The sequence below is a fragment of the Ictidomys tridecemlineatus genome, chromosome 14 (genome assembly GCF_052094955.1).
Source record: "Ictidomys tridecemlineatus isolate mIctTri1 chromosome 14, mIctTri1.hap1, whole genome shotgun sequence".
NCBI lineage: Eukaryota > Metazoa > Chordata > Mammalia > Rodentia > Sciuridae > Ictidomys > Ictidomys tridecemlineatus.
In genome coordinates this window covers 1,212,065-1,231,099 of record NC_135490.1, presented here as the reverse complement: position 1 = coordinate 1,231,099, position 19,035 = coordinate 1,212,065, and the positions used below count along the sequence as shown (strand labels likewise).

Genomic DNA, 19,035 nt, shown 5'->3' with positions numbered 1-19,035 from the left:
TGAGTAGGACATGCAGGGTGGACCAGCGTGCACGGCGAGCAGACCTGACCTTGGTGCACTGCTAGATGCACACGAGCTACACCGGAGCCCCGCCACCCAATCAAGGGAAAGGCACCACAGGCCACGCGGAGAGTCGGGAGTGCAGTCGCCATGGCAGACCTGCAGACACCCACACCCCCGACAGAGCTCGGGTGCGCCCCACCTACCTGATAGCTCCCTTTAAGGTTTCCTATCAGCTGAGCAATCTGGCCCACAACGTTCAGGTCGTGCAGCAGGTTTTGCAGATCTTGATACAGCTGTCCTGGACCCATGTAAACTTTGTCTACAAAGCAAGCAAGAAAAAGAGGGTCGGTCGAACAGGTCGCTGCGACAGTGCTGGAAAGAAACACGGGTAAATTCTATTTACTATTTTAAGTTGGAGGTTAATCTTGAATTTTTTAAAAGTGGGCATCTTCAAGAATTTAGTATTTTTTTATCTCTTTTAAATTCTTACTTTGAAATATTTTAGACTTATAGAAGAACACCAGAGAATGGCACGATGAGTCCCCCAAGTGCCCCTCGCCCACCTTCCCTGGGGTGGAAGCTAGGCACACACACCACTGCAGACGGATCCCCCTGTTCAAATGTCACCGGTTTCCCAAGAGCAGCACCCCCTGTCTGGGAGCCACCTCAGGCCCCTGCGCCACGAGGCTGTCATGATCAAGGAGCGTGGCCTGCCGCTGTGGAGGACACTGTGGGTTATGTTACAGGACGTCTCACGCTTTGGTTTGACTGGTGTTTTGTCACTTCCAATATTTTAAATCTGAACCAAATTTCTAGTATCTGGGGCCAACCCACCCCAGAGAATCCCTGTGACCCTCCCTGAAGCGAGGGGGAGGAGGAAGCAGAACATTCAGGGAGGCCGTGGTTCTGCTGTGCTGACTGGCAGTGGGCAGTGCGTGTCCACTCGGCCGTCCACCACTTACTGAGGCTGGGTGGGCTGCAGTGCTACTCCGACTGTGTGGCACTGAGTTCCACAGCAACCTGTGGGCAGAGCAGGCCCCGTTCCCCAGGCCAGCTGAAACTGCCCAAGGCCACAAATGTACAACAGGAAGGGCTGGAACTCAGAACGACATTCAAGGCCCACGCGTAGACCACGGGGTGGTGACATCAGTCTTCTCTACGTCCACGTAAATCGACTGCGTCAGCTCACACTGCTACCCAGGGAAGGAGCCAGACTCAAATCCAGGCAGAAGGGATTCGTGTGGCTGAGAGGGGAGCGGTGCCTTGGTACCTGGGTCCCCGGGGTGCTGCCTGGACATAGTCCTGTGCCAAAGGACACAGCTGGGTTGGAGCTTTACCATGGACGCCTTCACATTTGTAATGGTTTCCAACAAGGGTCCTGATGTTCAACCAGCCTGGGTGCTTGCACATGCTCCCGTCCTACAGCATGTCTAATGCACAGTGTAGTGAGGGCCAACGAGATCTAGGATGTCCACCATAAACATTTCATAGGCCCCTGGACATGGCTCCCCGTCCTATAGCATGTCTAATGCACAGTGTAGTGAGGGCCAACGAGATCTAGGATGTCCACCATAAACATTTCATAGGCCCCTGGACATGGCTCCCCGTCCTACAGCATGTCTAATGCACAGTGTAGTGAGGGCCAACGAGATCTACGGACGTCCACTATAAACATTTCATAGGCCCCTGGACATGGCTCCCCGTCCTACAGCATGTCTAATGCACAGTGTAGTGAGGGCCAACGAGATCTACGGACGTCCACCATAAACATTTCATAGGCCCCTGGACATGGCTCCCCGTCCTACAGCATGTCTAATGCAGTGTACGTGAGGGCCAATGAGATGGGTTCACGTCCACCATAGACACTTCATAGTCACCTGTATCTAACTGCATCACTGCTTACATGGGAGGAGGTTGCAGTCCTCATTTTGTGGGCACTTAGTTTAAGGGTGTGACTACAAGGGTTTATCCATAGGGTAGGCCTGGTTTTCAAGATGAAATCTCATGTTAGTTGCCTCTAAAGCATTATGAAGCTTCATAAAAAAAGGGGACAAATCTATCCCTGTGGTTTTATACAAGTACTAACTTTTTAACAACTTTTCCTTACAGAATGCTTATGAATATTTTATATTATCGCATATATTTCCTTTCATTTATGAACTTTTGATAAACTCTATAAACATAACTAGAATACACTGATAAAGTAAATTAGTAAAGCTACATGAAGTTAATAAAGCTATATTAACTTTATTAACTTTCCAACACCTACTTTCTGTCACCTTTACAATTATCATTCAATAAAACTGACCCTTTTACACTGGTGTCCAGCTCCAGGAGCGTTAGCACAGGTGCGGCTGTGTGTGACATCTGGGTCAGCCGAAGGAACAGCTGCACCAGGAGCCGCTGCCCACGGGCCGCTCCATGGCCACGTGGTGTTTGAGCGTCCCCCCTCGTCTCCTGCCCCACCCAGTGCACTTACATGGGCACAGTATTTAGTTGGTGCGCCCTGGGTTCTGGAGGACAGTGGCTCCCACCCCTGGGCAGGAAGGCACAGGCAGACCTCACCCTGTGCCCATCTGCACAGGGACTCCGTGTTGCACGGCTACCTGCTCTCGCCCCTCCTGCTCCACCTCCGAGCGTGAGGTCAGCTACAAGGGAAGTGCCTTCTTGGCAACTGTGTCGGGGGGGGGGGCAGATCAGGAGTCCAGCCTTTGTGCTTGATTTGCAGACGTCTCCTTCTCCCCCCAAAGGTCTCTGTGAGAAGCCACATGTTGGAAGGGAAAACATGTCGGAACCAGAGTCGCTGAGCGCAGGCCAGGGGCCGGCCACTCTCTGCGAACGTGGTTTCTCCACAGCGAGGCTCAGGCGTCCATGCTCCAGAACTTGCTGGGAACCAACCCTCTGGCCCTGGTCTGTTTCCTCTCTGTAAACCACTTTTCCTGTCTGCTTCCTAGCACTGCTCTGAGGGTCAAATGGACAGTGACTGTGAATCAATTTTTAACTAATACATATGAGTGCCACCATGGGCAGCAGGTGGGCACCCTCCCAGCAGGGGCAGGACGGCAGGGCGGGACCTGGTGCAGAGGCTGTCCAAATGTTACTTCAGTCCAGGAGAGAGCTGTTCTATTTTATGGTCAAAATTTACTGACCAATAAAACACCTGAAACTCAAGATTTTGTTAGAGCCGATGTCCAGCCACCTAGTAGTGGATTTCAAGTACTTTAAATTCTGTGAGAAGGTCTCTGGTCTTTCCTTTTCTCACGGGCACTGCCTGTTTCCATGGAAACCCCTGCCACAGCTGGGAAATTCTGGATGTGGGCTGAATGGACCCCTGTGTGAAAGGAAGCAGGGGCTGCTGGGCCGTGGCAGCGCCAACACCCGAGGGACCCTCTGCCTCCTGGAGGCTCGCCAGCCTGGGACCACAGGGCCCGCTGCCAGGCTGGGGCCAGTCCACTCCCAGGCAGGGGCGGGAAGAGCACTCCTGGACAGGACGGAGGAGCCGCCTTCCCAGCGGAGGCGGGGTGCAGGACCAGATGCACAGGGAGCCGCTGCTACAGCCACCCCTCCCAGGCAGCACCCAGCAGGACAGGCACTGCTTTCCAGACCCCCCAAGTGCGTCGCCCCGTCCAGGACTTGGCCCCTCCTGAGTTCCACAGTCACCGGCCCTGGCACCTCCAGCGTCCCCTCCCCGGCCCCTGTCCTCCCCACCCTCCCCAGCGCCCACCCCTCCTGCCTGCTCCCAGGATGGCTTCCTCAGAGAGCAAGGACACGGTGCTCACCAAGGAGACACTGGCCAGTACCTGCCCTGGGGAAGGAGCACCCCGAGGTACAAAGTCCACACCTGCTGGTGCCAGGTGTGGCTGTGAGAGGCAGGGAGGGGCTGGCAGAGCAGCACCGAGGGAGGAGACGGTGCTGTGAGGCCTGTCCTGTCCAGTTTCTCCTCCCAATGCCCTGGAGCAGGACAGGCAGGAGGCAGAACAGCAACTCCCAGCGGAGAACAGTCCCTGGAGATATCCTGTCTGGAAGCCACCCCTGCTCCCACAGGCAGGGCAGGAAAAGCGGTCCCAGAGCCTAAGAGCAAAACCAGGGGACATTCCGAGATGACTTTCCCACAGTGGCCGAGGCTCAGTCTTCTAACATGAACATCCACTTTCCTCAGAGCCCTTTGACAAGGGATTTTGGACAAGACCCCAGAAGCACAACCAACACAAGCAAGAGCAGGCAAACCAGATTCTATCAAACTCGGACCCTCTGCCCAGCAAATGCACAGAGTGAAGAGACAACCCTCTCATGCAGGCCAGCTCTCCACCACCGCTGACTGCAACATCGAAGGGGAAAGGTCTGCTTTGGCTCGTGGTTCCAGGGGTTTCCACCTGTGATGGGCCAGCTCCATGCTCTGGGCTTAAGTGAGGCAGCACATCATGGCAGAGGAGGGGTGGGGAGCTGCTCAGCTCCAGCTGCCCAAGGGCAGGGGGAGTTCCAAGGGCACACCTGCAGGGCCCACCTCCCCACAGGCCATTCAGCTGTGAGCCCTCCAAGGGACCAGGCCCCCGTGAGGTCAGAGCCCCGTGAAGTCCCCAAGGCTCGCCTCTGGACACTGCTGCACTGGGGACCCAGGCCTCAGCACACTGGCCTTGGGGGGACATCCCAGATTCAACCACAGGACTACAGAATTAGGGGAAAACGCACGTGAAATGCTCATCTGACCAAGGTTTGGTATCCAGAATACATAAGGAACTCAAAATAAAACCACCCAATCATCCAATTAAAAATGGGCAAAGGATGGGGCTGGGGCTCAGTGGTGGAGCACCTGCCTAGCACGTGTGAGGCACTGGGTTCGATTCTCAGCACCACATGTGAATAAATGAACAAAATAAAGGTCCATCAGCAACTAACAATACCTGTGAAAACAACTTTAAAAAATGGGCAAAAGATCTATATAAATGTTTCTCAAAAGAAGAAAACAATATATAACAAAACCCTCAGCATCACTAATCATCAGGGAAATGCAATCACACCGTGCTGAGACCCTGCCTCACGGTAGTGGGGATGGCTATTCCCAAAACACAGACGACGGCGGCTGCTGGCAAGAGTGTCGGGGGCAAGCTCTCACGCTGCTGCTGGAACGTGGGTCAGGGCAGCCGGGAGGAGGGCGGGGCACAGGCAGGTCCCAGAAACCGAGGACAGTGCTGCCCCAGCCCCTGCGACCCCCTGGGCATGCAATGGAGGGCAATCTGCAAAGGGACACCCAGCACAGCGCCCCGTGCACTGCCGCAGGACACAGCACCCCACAGCCAGCCGAGGGGCCGTGGCCGTGGCTTCACCACGCAGCAGTACTCAGCTCTGACCCGACAGTTGTCACTCCCACTACCTGGATGGGACCGAGGACGCCACAGAACGACAAGCACCACTGAGTCCCTCCCACGCGGACACTGAGTAGAGACCATGACGACTAGGGGCTGGGAAGCGGAGGGGGACCGTGGGCACCCAACAGCGGCAGAGTGCTGGGTGCTCACGCTCTATAGCACAGTAGGTGAAGAGCCTATGAATGACCAGAAGAGGGGACTCAGGGCTCTGCGCACAAGGCAGTGACAGGAGATGGCCAGTGACGGACAGGAAGCCAGGTACAGCTGCTGGTCACAGGAAGTCTGCCGGGCTCCCTGTGGACCTGTGTTCTGAAAAACTCCAACTGGGACAAGGCATCACAAGCCACTAGCAGACAGAGGAGGTGGCAGCCTGGCTCTGTGGTGGCACTTACCCACCCGGGAGGGCAGGTAGGCTTCAGTGCAGCTCCTAACCCAGGTGTGGAGTCAGCAAGCAGTGCCCACACTGGGCTTTGGTCCTTCACAACTCTACTGTGAAAAGAAGCCACCAGGACCACCACACCCGAAGGCCTTCCGGGTCATCCTGGCCAGCCAGATGCCTGCTGACGGGGCCAGCAGGACCACCAGGAGTCCCTGCTGGGGTGGAGGTGCCCTACGTGAGCAGGGGTGGAGCATAAGGGCCACCCAGGGAACTGCCCAAGTCACAGGAGCTTCATGGAGGTCGTTCACACCATGGGACATCCCTGAGGCTGTCATGGTTTGGATGTGAGGTGGCCCCCAAAAGCTCCCAGGTGAGGCCATGCAAGACGGTTCACAGGAGAAAGCACCGGGCTGTGAGAGCTCCACCCAGTCAGGGATCCAGTCCCTGGTGGGACTAGCTGGGGACGAGGAGGTGTGGTGTGGCTGCAGCAGGGCCCTGGGTGCGGCTGTGGGTGGAGTCTGCTTCCTGATCATCCTGGGAGCTGCCCTCCACCACACTCTTCCTCCACAGTCTTCGGCCTCTTTTGAGCCCCGTGGAATGGAGTCTGCTGTCTACGGATTGACACCTCTGAAACCGTGAATCCCTCCATGAACTTTTCCTCCCCTAAAACTGTTATGGCCGATCTTTCAGTCACACAGCGAAACAGCTGACTAAAACAGGGGAATGGTCCCTGCAGCCTCACACCCCGCTGCGAAGGACGACCGCCCACTGAAACCGGCTTCCTGACCACACCTGCATGCGGTCCAGTTGTTCAGGGACATGGAAAGCCTCCCAGCTGAGGCTGGCCCCTCCTCACCGACGGCAGAGGTCAGGTCCCCTGCCCCAGACTCCCTCAAAGCACCCGGCTCCTGGGAAGAGGAGCCGGGCTCGGGTGCAGCCCGCAGGGTGACTGGGCTGGGCGACTCCACGCCCCCGACACAGGGCCAGCCGGCCTGCAGCAGCCTGCCCAGCTTTCCTTCAAGTCCAGCCTCAGCCACCGTCCCCGGGTGAGGAGAGTCACAGGGCTTTAGTGGCAGCAGAGCAAGGCACACTGCTAGGCGAGGCAGGGGGCCCGGGGTCAGACGCTGGAGTCTCTGCAGTCAGGCAAGGGGGGAACCAAGGCCCCCCAGCCCTGGGGTCTCGGGAGAACGGTTCCCACACACTGAGCCCCTGCCCTCCTGCCGTGGAAGGGCCAGGGCAGAGTTCCCTGATGGAGCCCACTCCACCTCCGCCCTGCTGGTGCATGTCCTGTCCAGGGCGTGTGCTCCTCTGGTGGGCTCTCGGGTTTATCCTCCACACGCTGGGCCCCAACAGGTTCCTGTATCTCCTGAAGTTTTCAGGGTCTCTCCTGTGGCACGTCCCAAGGCAGCACAAGTCCACCTCTTCCAGCCTGGGGTTAGTGACCCCAATCTCCCGGTCCCCCACAGATCCCATCACACTGCACTTTTAGAAGACTGGGAGTGAGGGTGGGCACTAGACACTGACCCCTCTGCAGAGAGGAGGTGGATGCTTCCTGGAACACCAGGCCTCTTCAGGCCCACTGCCAGGGCGAGCAAGACCCCTGGATGTGCTGCCCGCCTGGGTCCTGCAGTTCTCAGGTCTGCACTACCGCCACAGCGGGAACAGTGCCCGACCCAGGTGCACATGGCCCCGTGCCGTCCTCAGGTAGGGCCACCTTTCCTTGGGCCCGTGCCTCTCTTTTCCTTCATACCTTTCACTGGAGCTTTATAACTGTACCTGACGGTGTCATCTGTTGTCACATGTGTTGACAGTGTAATTTGGGCAATGCCATTCCCCAGTATTTCCCCCTCCCTCCCCACCTGCCATCCCCCGTGCTCTTCCCCCACTGCTCTCCTTTGGTTTTCATGAGACCCCCACCCCCTTGCTCCCTGTTTCCTCTCTAGCTTCTACATGTGAGAGAAAACATCCGGCCCTTGACCTGAGGTTGGGTGTTTCACTTAACATAATGGTCTCAAGTTCCATCCATTTTCCTACAAATGCTATAACCTCATTCTTCTTTATGGATACATAAAACTCCCTTGTGTATATATATCTATCCATCCATCGACAGACACCTATGTTGACAGTCCCACAGCGTGGCCATTGTCCACTGGGCTGCCATAATCATGGACGTGCCTGTCTCACTGTAGTCAGACGGCTTTCATTCTTCAGGATAAATACCGAGAAGAGGTAGAGCTGGGTCACATGGTGGCTCCACGCCTAGTCTTTTAAGAAGCCTCCATACAATCCCATACGATCTCAGCAATCTCAGTGCGAGTGCTCCTTTCATCCGCGTCCTCTGCAGCCTTACTAGAGTCTACGTCCAGATGACTCCCTTCTGACTGTGGGGGAGGAAATCTCCGGGTGGCTCTGGTTTGCACTTCCCTAATTCCTAACGATGTTGAACATTTTTTCATGTATTTGTTGGCCTTTTGTATTTTTTCTTTTAAGAATGTCTGTTTAGTTCATTTGCCTGTTTATTAATTGAGTTATTTGGGCTTTTTGATGTTAAATTTTTTGAGTTCTTTATATATTCTGGCGATTAATCTTCTGTTGGAAAAGTAGGTAGCAAAATTCCCCCATTATTCCCCATTCTGTGGGTTCTCTCTTCCCATTCCTGATTGTTTCCTTGCTCTTCAGAAGCATTTTAATTTGATGGTTAGTTTAATTATTAACTCTTGGTATCATTACCTGAGCTTAGGGTCCTATTTGGAAGTCACTGCATTTTCCTCTAGGAGTCACACAGTTTCTGGTCTAATCCTGAGGTCTTTGGTCCGCTGTGACTTTGGCACAGGGTGGGAGGGACCTACTCGCTCTTCTACACTCGGATGACAGTTGTCCCAGCAGTTGGTTAGAGAGGCGTCTTCTCTCCAGGGTGTGTCTTGGCAGCTCTGTCCAGGACCAGATGTGTGGGTCTGTCTGTCTTCTCTTTTGTGCTGTTGGTCCAGCTGTCTGTTTTTACACCTTACCATGCAGTTTTGTGACTATGATTTTGCACTATAATCTAAAGTCAGAAACTGTGAGCCCTCCAGCATTCTTTTTTGGCTTAGAATTGCTTTGGCTATTCCGGGTTTTTTATTCCTCTAAATGAACTTGAGAGCTGTTTTTCCTACTTCTGTGGAGAACTAGAAAATGACCCTGGAATGTGGATGGGTTTGCACTGAGTCTGCCTATTACTTGGTGGGAGGCCATTTTAACAGTATTGACCCTGCCTGTCCAGGAACACGAATCCGCTCTAGCCATCTTGTGGTGGAGCTTTGGGATCTGTGAAGTGTAAGATCTTATCTTCTCAAACAGTGGTACGTTGCCTTCCTCCTCTCCCATTTTTTATCCCTTTTCCTCTTTTGCCTCCTCTCTGGTAGAATTTCTAGCACTACACTAAACAGCAGTGGTGAGAGTGGACCCTCATCTTGTTCCAGACTAGGAAGGAAGTGCTCTCCGTTGTCCCCTTCACTACGAGGCTGGCTTTGAGTCTTCACACATCACCTTCATGATGTCGAGGCAGGTTCCTCTGTCCCTAGTCTCTTCAGGGTTTGTTTGTTTTTTTTTTAATCGTGAACGTGTGCTGAATTTTGACAAAGGCCACATATATTGAAATGACTAAGTAATCTTTGTCCTTAATTCTATTTATGCTGCACTCTCATTTTTAAGGCTTATATAACTAACCACAGAATGATAGGAAAGTTACAAAACGAAATGATCAATATTTGCCCAGGCAAATGTGTGTTCCCTTTAAAATATACTTAAAGTGCACTATTATCAGTATTATTATTACTATTCCACCATTTCAGGGCCATCTGGCTTGGAAGGTGTAAAGACTGGTGGACAGTCTCCACAGCCATGCTCCAGGAACCTGGCTTGGTGGAGAGGCCCCAGAGGAACAAGGTTAGCATTCCTCTTCCCCCACAGGACTCCTACTTAGCTCCTTGTAAGCTGGGAGTGCTCTGTCACCTATTTATTGAAAATGAACCAGGCAGTGAAGAGCTGCCTGAATAGAACCCGCCCAGAGTCACATTGCTCCTGGCAACAGGGAAAGCATCTTCTCAGAGCTCCACTTCCCACATGGGAAGTGATGGGCACCTCCGAGAACTGCACCATGGTTGGTTCAGAGTCTTTCTCTCCCCCATCACGAGCTGCAATCCAGGAAGCCAGTGAGACCTCGTAAATCACCCAGAAAAGAAATGCACCACAGTTTACAAAATAACTTCTGGAATTCAGGAAGCTTGAACCAATCCATGGGTTTCTGGAGGATCAAGGTGAGCAGCTTCCAGCCCTGTGCTAGGAGCAGAGTCCAAGGACTTGGGAGACCAGCATGCATGACAGAGGCCCACTCAAGGCAGTGTCCTGGGACTGGAGCTGGAGCGGCTCCCTGCAGGCTCTGGACTCCCACAGTCCTTCCCACAGCACGGGTTGCTAGGCAGGGAGACCTAGCTCTGTCTGCAACACCAAACCACCCAGGCCTTCCAAAGCAGAATGTCCCAGAACAGAGCCATTCAAACAGGAGAACCGTCACGTGAACATGCAGTGAGAGCAGGAACTCCTGCCTGGCCCCTCAAGACGATTCGGAACGAGACAGTAAGGGACCAGAAGGGGAGAACAGAGCATGGACTGGAGCTGTCACCCCCGAAGGAGCAAGACCCAGGAAAGGGCTGAAGTCCTGGTGCAGACAGAGGGGCCAACTCCAGGGCTGCAGCTGGGCAGGATGCGTCCATGTTACAGCTCTGACACCACAGGACCCCTCGCCTCCTGACCAGCCACAGTCCCTCTCCATCCTGTGTGAATCTGGATAGACCAGGATCCCAGCACTCGCTCTGCCGCCAAACGTGCTGGCCACTGACCGCATCCCCAGACGAAGGGCGGCAGGACACTCTTGAGTCTGAAGAAACCCCACAGGATTCTGAGCTGAGTCCCACCTCACAAGCCACACAGAAGCGACAAATTTCAACTGATTTGTTAAGACTTTTAAAATCTGGCCAAAGGGACACGAAGAGTTCCTAACATCATGACCACCAGGGAAACTGGTTTCTAAGCAGCGAGACCTACGCAAGACCAAGACCACAGGGGCACGCACGCAGCGTCAGGGTGCTGCCAGCAGGTGTGGCAGAAAAGGGGGGCCTGCACCCCGCTGGAGGGAAGGTGGAACCCAGTATGGAGGGTCCTCACCGGAGCCAGGGTCCCCCGCCAGCCACGCACCTGAGGAGAAGGAACGGCATCTTGAGGAGACGCCCAACTCCCATGTCCACGGCACAGCATCACGACAGCCAGGATGTGGACGACAGGCAGAGGAAAAGTGCCACTTACGCAGCATGCTGCCAAGTCCCAAAGAAGAAGGGACACGCTGCCCAAGAGGACGTGGAGGGACTCAGAGGGACGCGTGTCAGTGGAGCACCACACGCAGCAAGAGGAACCCGGCCCTCTGCCACGTGGACGTCGGGGATCATCCAGCTCAGCCTCACCAGGAGGGCGTCCAGGGCTGAGGGACCTGGGAGGGACTGCTTCATGACGACACCGAGGGCTCCCGATGGCTCACGCCACGTCCAGGGGGACAGGAGGGCTCCGCCACGTCCCGGGGGACAGGAGGGCTCACGCCACGTCCAGGGGGACAGGAGGGCTCACGCCACGTCCAGGGGGACAGGAGGGCTCCGCCACGTCCCGGGGGACAGGAGGGCTCCGCCACGTCCCGGGGGACAGGAGGGCTCCGCCACGTCCCAGGGGGACATCGAGGGCTCCGCCACGTCCCGGGGGACAGGGGGGCTCCGCCACGTCCCAGGGGGCACATTGACGGCTCCACCACGTCTTGGGGGACAGCGAGGGCCACCCCACACTCAGGGCCTCCACTCACCGTGCGTGGTGGAAGGAAGGAAGACTCACAGCGACTCTGGGAATCAAATGCAAGACGGACACTTCCCAGGCCCTTCCTCCCAGGGTTTAGAAAGACTGACTCAATCAGCTGCTTTGTGCCCTAACCCTGGTGACCCTCCCCAGTTCTGAGTCAGCACAAGTCATAACACAAAGGTGACGAAGGGAAGATGGGGCTGGACTACACTGTCTGGAATCACAGGCAGCTTGAGCTATTCCAACACAATAAGGCAAGCTCAGGTACAAACACGGGTTTTTGTTGTTTATTTTTTGGTAACCAGGACTAAACCCAAGGGCACATAACCACCGAGCCATAACCCCAGCCCTTTTCATTTTTATTTTGAGACAGGGTCTCACAAAGTTGCTTAGGGCCTCGCTTAGTTGCTGAAGCTGGCCTTGAACCTGTGATCCTCCTGCCTCAGCCTCCCAAGTCACTGGGATAACAGGCATGTGCCACTGTGCCAGGCACAAACGCATTCTAAAATGTTCACAAAACAGACATGAATAACTTCGATATTTCTAAATAATTTTAAATGATTTTAAAGACTGTTTTACGATATTCAATTTGCCCTTGAATACATGTTAATGAGTCATGCCAATCTGAAGAAGGATCTCTCCCCCACTCTCTTCCTCCCTGGTCCTCCTTCCTCTGCTCACCACCCCTCTGTGTGCATGTCACCTGAGAGCCAGCACCGCAGGGGACCTGCAACTCTAGTAACCTCCCAGACCAGGCCCACTCCCATCAACGTGCGGCCTCTCAGTGGCTCTCGGGCTCTGCAACCTCTGCACAGGGACTGACCCTGAGAGGTTAAGGCTCAGCTGACATCTAAGGGGTCTTCTCAAAGTTCTCCTGCTCTGAGTTCTCCTGGTTCCTCAGTCCAGGGCAGAGGCCCACAAGTGAATACACCAGACCTTGCTTTAATTTTCAAAAGGAGGAGGAGGAAAGAATGACTTTGGAACTCGGGTCTAAATCCACAGCATGAACGATGTTTAGTAACAATCCGACTAGGCCTGATGCCGGACGTTTCCACAGCCTCTAGTCATCGCGCCATAGTTCACTTGGACAAGTTCACAGACCAGCACTAACGTCACAGGGAAACCCAGGCAGAAGCATTAGGATGCTGGCCACAGCTGGAGTGTGCACAGCGGCCACAGGAGCCGGTCTGACCTGAGACTTCCTGCTGCCTGCAATTCGGGCCCATCTGGGGAGGAAGCCGCCTGCTCACGTGCTTCATGGAAGGGCGACCTGAGTCCCAGCTGGGGTGGCCAAGTGCACCTCCAGGTGGCCACGGCTCACTCTGCAGGAGGCTAGACTACAGGTGAGACAAGTTCAGGGGCACGGCAGAAGCGTTCGGACAGCTGTCCCACCAGACCCACCACAGAACCCTCGGGTGAGGCACGGCGGACCCCAACCTGCAAGAACAGCAATGGGGTCACTCACGTGGCTTCGCATTAGGGACCACGGCCAGGCTCTCGGGCGCATGTGTGGTGGGGCACCTGCCTTGGTGCCCTGTGCCGGGGCCATACTGGATCACGTCCGTGTGCCCTAGAGGCACACTCCACTTCAGCAAGTACCTCTGGCTGGCTGGGAAACGGCTCTCCTGGGAGGTGCTGGAGGACAAGAAGGCTTGTCTCAGGAGGGCTGTGCCCAGGGTTATCCTTAGACCTTTCACACCCCACCTCAGAGAAGCAGAAAATCCCAGCACCCCCTTCCCAGGAAGCCACAGGGTCAGAGCAGGAGGCCTGGAGATGAGGTGCTCAAGAACTTTAGAGAGAGATCCTGGGAGAACAGTCTCTCCTACAGGTTCACAGTAACCACGTCCCTCCACTCCCCGACTCCAGCGGTGAGGAGCACAGGGAAACTCAGGAAAAGATGCGACCCCACAATCCAACTCCTATCACAGCACGGGACAGATGCAGAGAAGCATGTAAGGTGGGGAACGAGGCAAGACCCACATGTGGGCAGCAGCAGGAGCCAAACAGGAAGGCTATGCCACTGGCATAAATCAAACGAAAGGGTCTTTACTGCAGCAGAGATGACGAGACTCAGAATTAGGAGAGGACCCTGAGGAGCAACAGCAAGATGGTGAGGACTGCCTGGAACAGGGGCGAGGACTGCCTGGAACAGGGGCAAGGACAGGGAGGACCTGGGGAAGAGGGAAAGGATGATGGTGAGGACCTGGGGAGCAGGAGTAAGGGGGATGGTGAGGACCTGGGGAGCAGGAGTAAGGGTGATGGTGAGGACCTGGGGAGCAGGAGTAAGGGGGATGGTGAGGACCTGGGGAGCAGGAGTAAGGGGGATGGTGAGGACCTGTGGAGCAGGAGTAAGGGGGATGGTGAGGACCTGTGGAGCAGGAGTAAGGGGGATGGTGAGGACCTGTGGAGCAGGAGTAAGGGGGATGGTGAGGACCTGGGGAGCAGGAGTAAGGGGGATGGTGAGGACCTGGGGAGCAGGAGTAAGGGGGATGGTGAGGACCTGGGGAGCAGGAGTAAGGGGGATGGTGAGGACCTGGGGAGCAGGAGTAAGGGGGATGGTGAGGACCTGGGGAGCAGGAGTAAGGGGGATGGTGAGGACCTGGGGAGCAGGAGTAAGGGGGATGGTGAGGACCTGGGGAGTAGGAGTGAGGGGGATGGTGAGGACCTGGGGAGTAGGAGTAAGGGGGATGGTGAGGACCTGGGGAGTAGGAGTGAGGGTGATGGTGAGGACCTGGGGAGCAGGAGTAAGGGGGATGGTGAGGACCTGGGGAGCAGGAGTAAGGGTGATGGTGAGGACCTGGGGAGCAGGAGTAAGGGTGATGGTGAGGACCTGGGGAGCAGGAGTAAGGGGGATGGTGAGGACCTGGGGAGCAGGAGTAAGGGTGATGGTGAGGACCTGGGGAGCAGGAGTAAGGGGGATGGTGAGAACCTGGGGAGCAGGAGTAAGGGTGATGGTGAGGACCTGGGGAGCAGGAGTAAGGGTGATGGTGAGGACCTGGGGAGCAGGAGTAAGGGTGATGGTGAGGACCTGGGGAGTAGGAGTAAGGGGGATGGTGAGGACCTGGGGAGCAGGAGTAAGGGGGATGGTGAGGACCTGGGGAGCAGGAGTAAGGGTGATGGTGAGGACCTGGGGAGCAGGAGTAAGGGGGATGGTGAGGACCTGGGGAGCAGGAGTAAGGGTGATGGTGAGGACCTGGGGAGCAGGAGTAAGGGGGATGGTGAGGACCTGGGGAGCAGGAGTAAGGGTGATGGTGAGGACCTGGGGAGTAGGAGTAAGGGTGATGGTGAGGACCTGGGGAGCAGGAGTAAGGGTGATGGTGAGGACCTGGGGAGCAGGAGTAAGGGTGATGGTGAGGACCTGGGGAGCAGGAGTAAGGGGGATGGTGAGGACCTGAGGAGCAGGAGTAAGGGGGATGGTGAGGACCTGGGTAGTAGGAGTAAGGGGGATGGTGAGGACCTGGGGAGCAGGAGTAAGGGGGATGGAGAGGACCTGGGGAGCAGGAGTAAGGGTGATGGTGAGGACCTGGGGAGCAGGAGTAAGGGTGATGGTGAGGACCTGGGGAGCAGGAGTAAGGGGGATGGTGAGGACCTGGGGAGCAGGAGTAAGGGTGATGGTGAGGACCTGGGGAGCAGGAGTAAGGGGGATGGTGAGGACCTGGGGAGCAGGAGTAAGGGGGATGGTGAGGACCTGGGGAGCAGGAGTAAGGGGGATGGTGAGGACCTGGGGAGCAGGAGTAAGGGGGATGGTGAGGACCTGGGGAGCAGGAGTAAGGGGGATGGTGAGGACCTGGGGAGCAGGAGTAAGGGGGATGGTGAGGACCTGGGGAGCAGGAGTAAGGGGGATGGTGAGGACCTGGGGAGCAGGAGTAAGGGGGATGGTGAGGACCTGGGGAGCAGGAGTAAGGGGGATGGTGAGGACCTGGGGAGCAGGAGTAAGGGGGATGGTGAGGACCTGGGGAGCAGGAGTAAGGGGGATGGTGAGGACCTGGGGAGTAGGAGTAAGGGGGATGGTGAGGACCTGGGGAGCAGGAGTAAGGGTGATGGTGAGGACCTGGGGAGCAGGAGTAAGGGGGATGGTGAGAACCTGGGGAGCAGGAGTAAGGGTGATGGTGAGGACCTGGGGAGCAGGAGTAAGGGGGATGGTGAGGACCTGGGGAGCAGGAGTAAGGGTGATGGTGAGGACCTGGGGAGTAGGAGTAAGGGTGATGGTGAGGACCTGGGGAGTAGGAGTAAGGGTGATGGTGAGGACCTGGGGAGCAGGAGTAAGGGTGATGGTGAGGACCTGGGGAGCAGGAGTAAGGGGGATGGTGAGGACCTAAGGAGCAGGAGTAAGGGGGATGGTGAGGACCTGGGGAGCAGGAGTAAGGGGGATGGTGAGGACCTGGGGAGCAGGAGTAAGGGGGATGGTGAGGACCTGGGGAGCAGGAGTAAGGGTGATGGTGAGGACCTGGGGAGCAGGAGTAAGGGTGATGGTGAGGACCTGGGGAGCAGGAGTAAGGGGGATGGTGAGGACCTGGGGAGCAGGAGTAAGGGGGATGGTGAGGACCTGTGGAGCAGGAGTAAGGGGGATGGTGAGGACCTGTGGAGCAGGAGTAAGGGGGATGGTGAGGACCTGTGGAGCAGGAGTAAGGGGGATGGTGAGGACCTGGGGAGCAGGAGTAAGGGGGATGGTGAGGACCTGGGGAGCAGGAGTAAGGGGGATGGTGAGGACCTGGGGAGCAGGAGTAAGGGGGATGGTGAGGACCTGGGGAGCAGGAGTAAGGGGGATGGTGAGGACCTGGGGAGCAGGAGTAAGGGGGATGGTGAGGACCTGGGGAGCAGGAGTAAGGGGGATGGTGAGGACCTGGGGAGTAGGAGTGAGGGGGATGGTGAGGACCTGGGGAGTAGGAGTAAGGGGGATGGTGAGGACCTGGGGAGTAGGAGTGAGGGTGATGGTGAGGACCTGGGGAGCAGGAGTAAGGGGGATGGTGAGGACCTGGGGAGCAGGAGTAAGGGTGATGGTGAGGACCTGGGGAGCAGGAGTAAGGGTGATGGTGAGGACCTGGGGAGTAGGAGTAAGGGGGATGGTGAGGACCTGGGGAGCAGGAGTAAGGGTGATGGTGAGGACCTGGGGAGCAGGAGTAAGGGGGATGGTGAGAACCTGGGGAGCAGGAGTAAGGGTGATGGTGAGGACCTGGGGAGCAGGAGTAAGGGTGATGGTGAGGACCTGGGGAGCAGGAGTAAGGGTGATGGTGAGGACCTGGGGAGTAGGAGTAAGGGGGATGGTGAGGACCTGGGGAGCAGGAGTAAGGGGGATGGTGAGGACCTGGGGAGCAGGAGTAAGGGTGATGGTGAGGACCTGGGGAGCAGGAGTAAGGGGGATGGTGAGGACCTGGGGAGCAGGAGTAAGGGTGATGGTGAGGACCTGGGGAGCAGGAGTAAGGGGGATGGTGAGGACCTGGGGAGCAGGAGTAAGGGTGATGGTGAGGACCTGGGGAGTAGGAGTAAGGGTGATGGTGAGGACCTGGGGAGCAGGAGTAAGGGTGATGGTGAGGACCTGGGGAGCAGGAGTAAGGGTGATGGTGAGGACCTGGGGAGCAGGAGTAAGGGGGATGGTGAGGACCTGAGGAGCAGGAGTAAGGGGGATGGTGAGGACCTGGGTAGTAGGAGTAAGGGGGATGGTGAGGACCTGGGGAGCAGGAGTAAGGGGGATGGAGAGGACCTGGGGAGCAGGAGTAAGGGTGATGGTGAGGACCTGGGGAGCAGGAGTAAGGGTGATGGTGAGGACCTGGGGAGCAGGAGTAAGGGGGATGGTGAGGACCTGGGGAGCAGGAGTAAGGGTGATGGTGAGGACCTGGGGAGCAGGAGTAAGGGGGATGGTGAGGACCTGGGGAGCAGGAGTAAGGGGGATGGTGAGGACCTGGGGAGCAGGAGTAAGGGGGATGGTGAGGACCTGGGGAGCAGGAGTAAGGGGGATGGTGAGGACCTGGGGAGCAGGAGTAAGGGGGATGGTGAGGACCTGGGGAGCAGGAGTAAGGGGGATGGTGAGGACCTGGGGAGCAGGAGTAAGGGGGATGGTGAGGACCTGGGGAGCAGGAGTAAGGGGGATGGTGAGGACCTGGGGAGCAGGAGTAAGGGGGATGGTGAGGACCTGGGGAGCAGGAGTAAGGGGGATGGTGAGGACCTGGGGAGCAGGAGTAAGGGGGATGGTGAGGACCTGGGGAGTAGGAGTAAGGGGGATGGTGAGGACCTGGGGAGCAGGAGTAAGGGTGATGGTGAGGACCTGGGGAGCAGGAGTAAGGGGGATGGTGAGAACCTGGGGAGCAGGAGTAAGGGTGATGGTGAGGACCTGGGGAGCAGGAGTAAGGGGGATGGTGAGGACCTGGGGAGCAGGAGTAAGGGTGATGGTGAGGACCTGGGGAGTAGGAGTAAGGGTGATGGTGAGGACCTGGGGAGTAGGAGTAAGGGTGATGGTGAGGACCTGGGGAGCAGGAGTAAGGGTGATGGTGAGGACCTGGGGAGCAGGAGTAAGGGGGATGGTGAGGACCTAAGGAGCAGGAGTAAGGGGGATGGTGAGGACCTGGGGAGCAGGAGTAAGGGGGATGGTGAGGACCTGGGGAGCAGGAGTAAGGGGGATGGTGAGGACCTGGGGAGCAGGAGTAAGGGTGATGGTGAGGACCTGGGGAGCAGGAGTAAGGGTGATGGTGAGGACCTGGGGAGCAGGAGTAAGGGGGATGGTGAGGACCTGGGGAGCAGGAGTAAGGGGGATGGTGAGGACCTGGGGAGCAGGAGTAAGGGTGATGGTGAGGACCTGGGGAGCAGGAGTAAGGGTGATGGTGAGGACCTGGGGAGCAGGAGTAAGGGGGATGGTGAGGACCTGGGGAGCAGGAGTAAGGGGGATGGTGAGGACCTGGGGAGCAGGAGTAAGGGGGATGGTGAGGACCTGGGGAGCAGGAGTAAGGGGGATGGTGAGGACCTGGGGAGCAGGAGTAAGGGGGATGGTGAGGACCTGGGGAGCAGGAGTAAGGGGGATGGTGAGGACCTGGGGAGCAGGAGTAAGGGGGATGGTGAGGACCTGGGGAGCAGGAGTAAGGGGGATGGTGAGGACCTGGGGAGCAGGAGTAAGGGGGATGGTGAGGACCTGGGGAGCAGGAGTAAGGGGGATGGTGAGGACCTGGGGAGCAGGAGTAAGGGGGATGGTGAGGACCTGGGGAGCAGGAGTAAGGGTGATGGTGAGGACCTGGGGAGCAGGAGTAAGGGGGATGGTGAGGACCTGGGTAGTAGGAGTAAGGGGGATGGAGAGGACCTGGGGAGCAGGAGTAAGGGTGATGGTGAGGACCTGGGGAGCAGGAGTAAGGGTGATGGTGAGGACCTGGGGAGCAGGAGTAAGGGTGATGGTGAGGACCTGGGGAGCAGGAGTAAGGGGGATGGTGA

The 19,035-nt window shown here is 56.9% G+C and overlaps 1 protein-coding gene across 15 annotated transcripts in view; it reads right to left on the bottom strand.

The window, feature by feature from the left end:
- Arhgef10 (Rho guanine nucleotide exchange factor 10) overlaps window positions 1–19,035 on the bottom strand; it is a 98,500-nt gene that overhangs the window by 24,129 nt on the left and 55,336 nt on the right. For all 15 annotated transcript variants that reach the window (XM_078030735.1, XM_078030742.1, XM_078030740.1 and 12 more), the window contains 2 exons: window positions 13,088–13,257; window positions 207–322 (listed from right to left, as the gene is read on the bottom strand). In XM_078030735.1, the coding sequence (XP_077886861.1) occupies window positions 207–322; window positions 13,088–13,257 (286 nt within the window). The remainder of the gene's footprint in view (window positions 1–206; window positions 323–13,087; window positions 13,258–19,035) is intronic.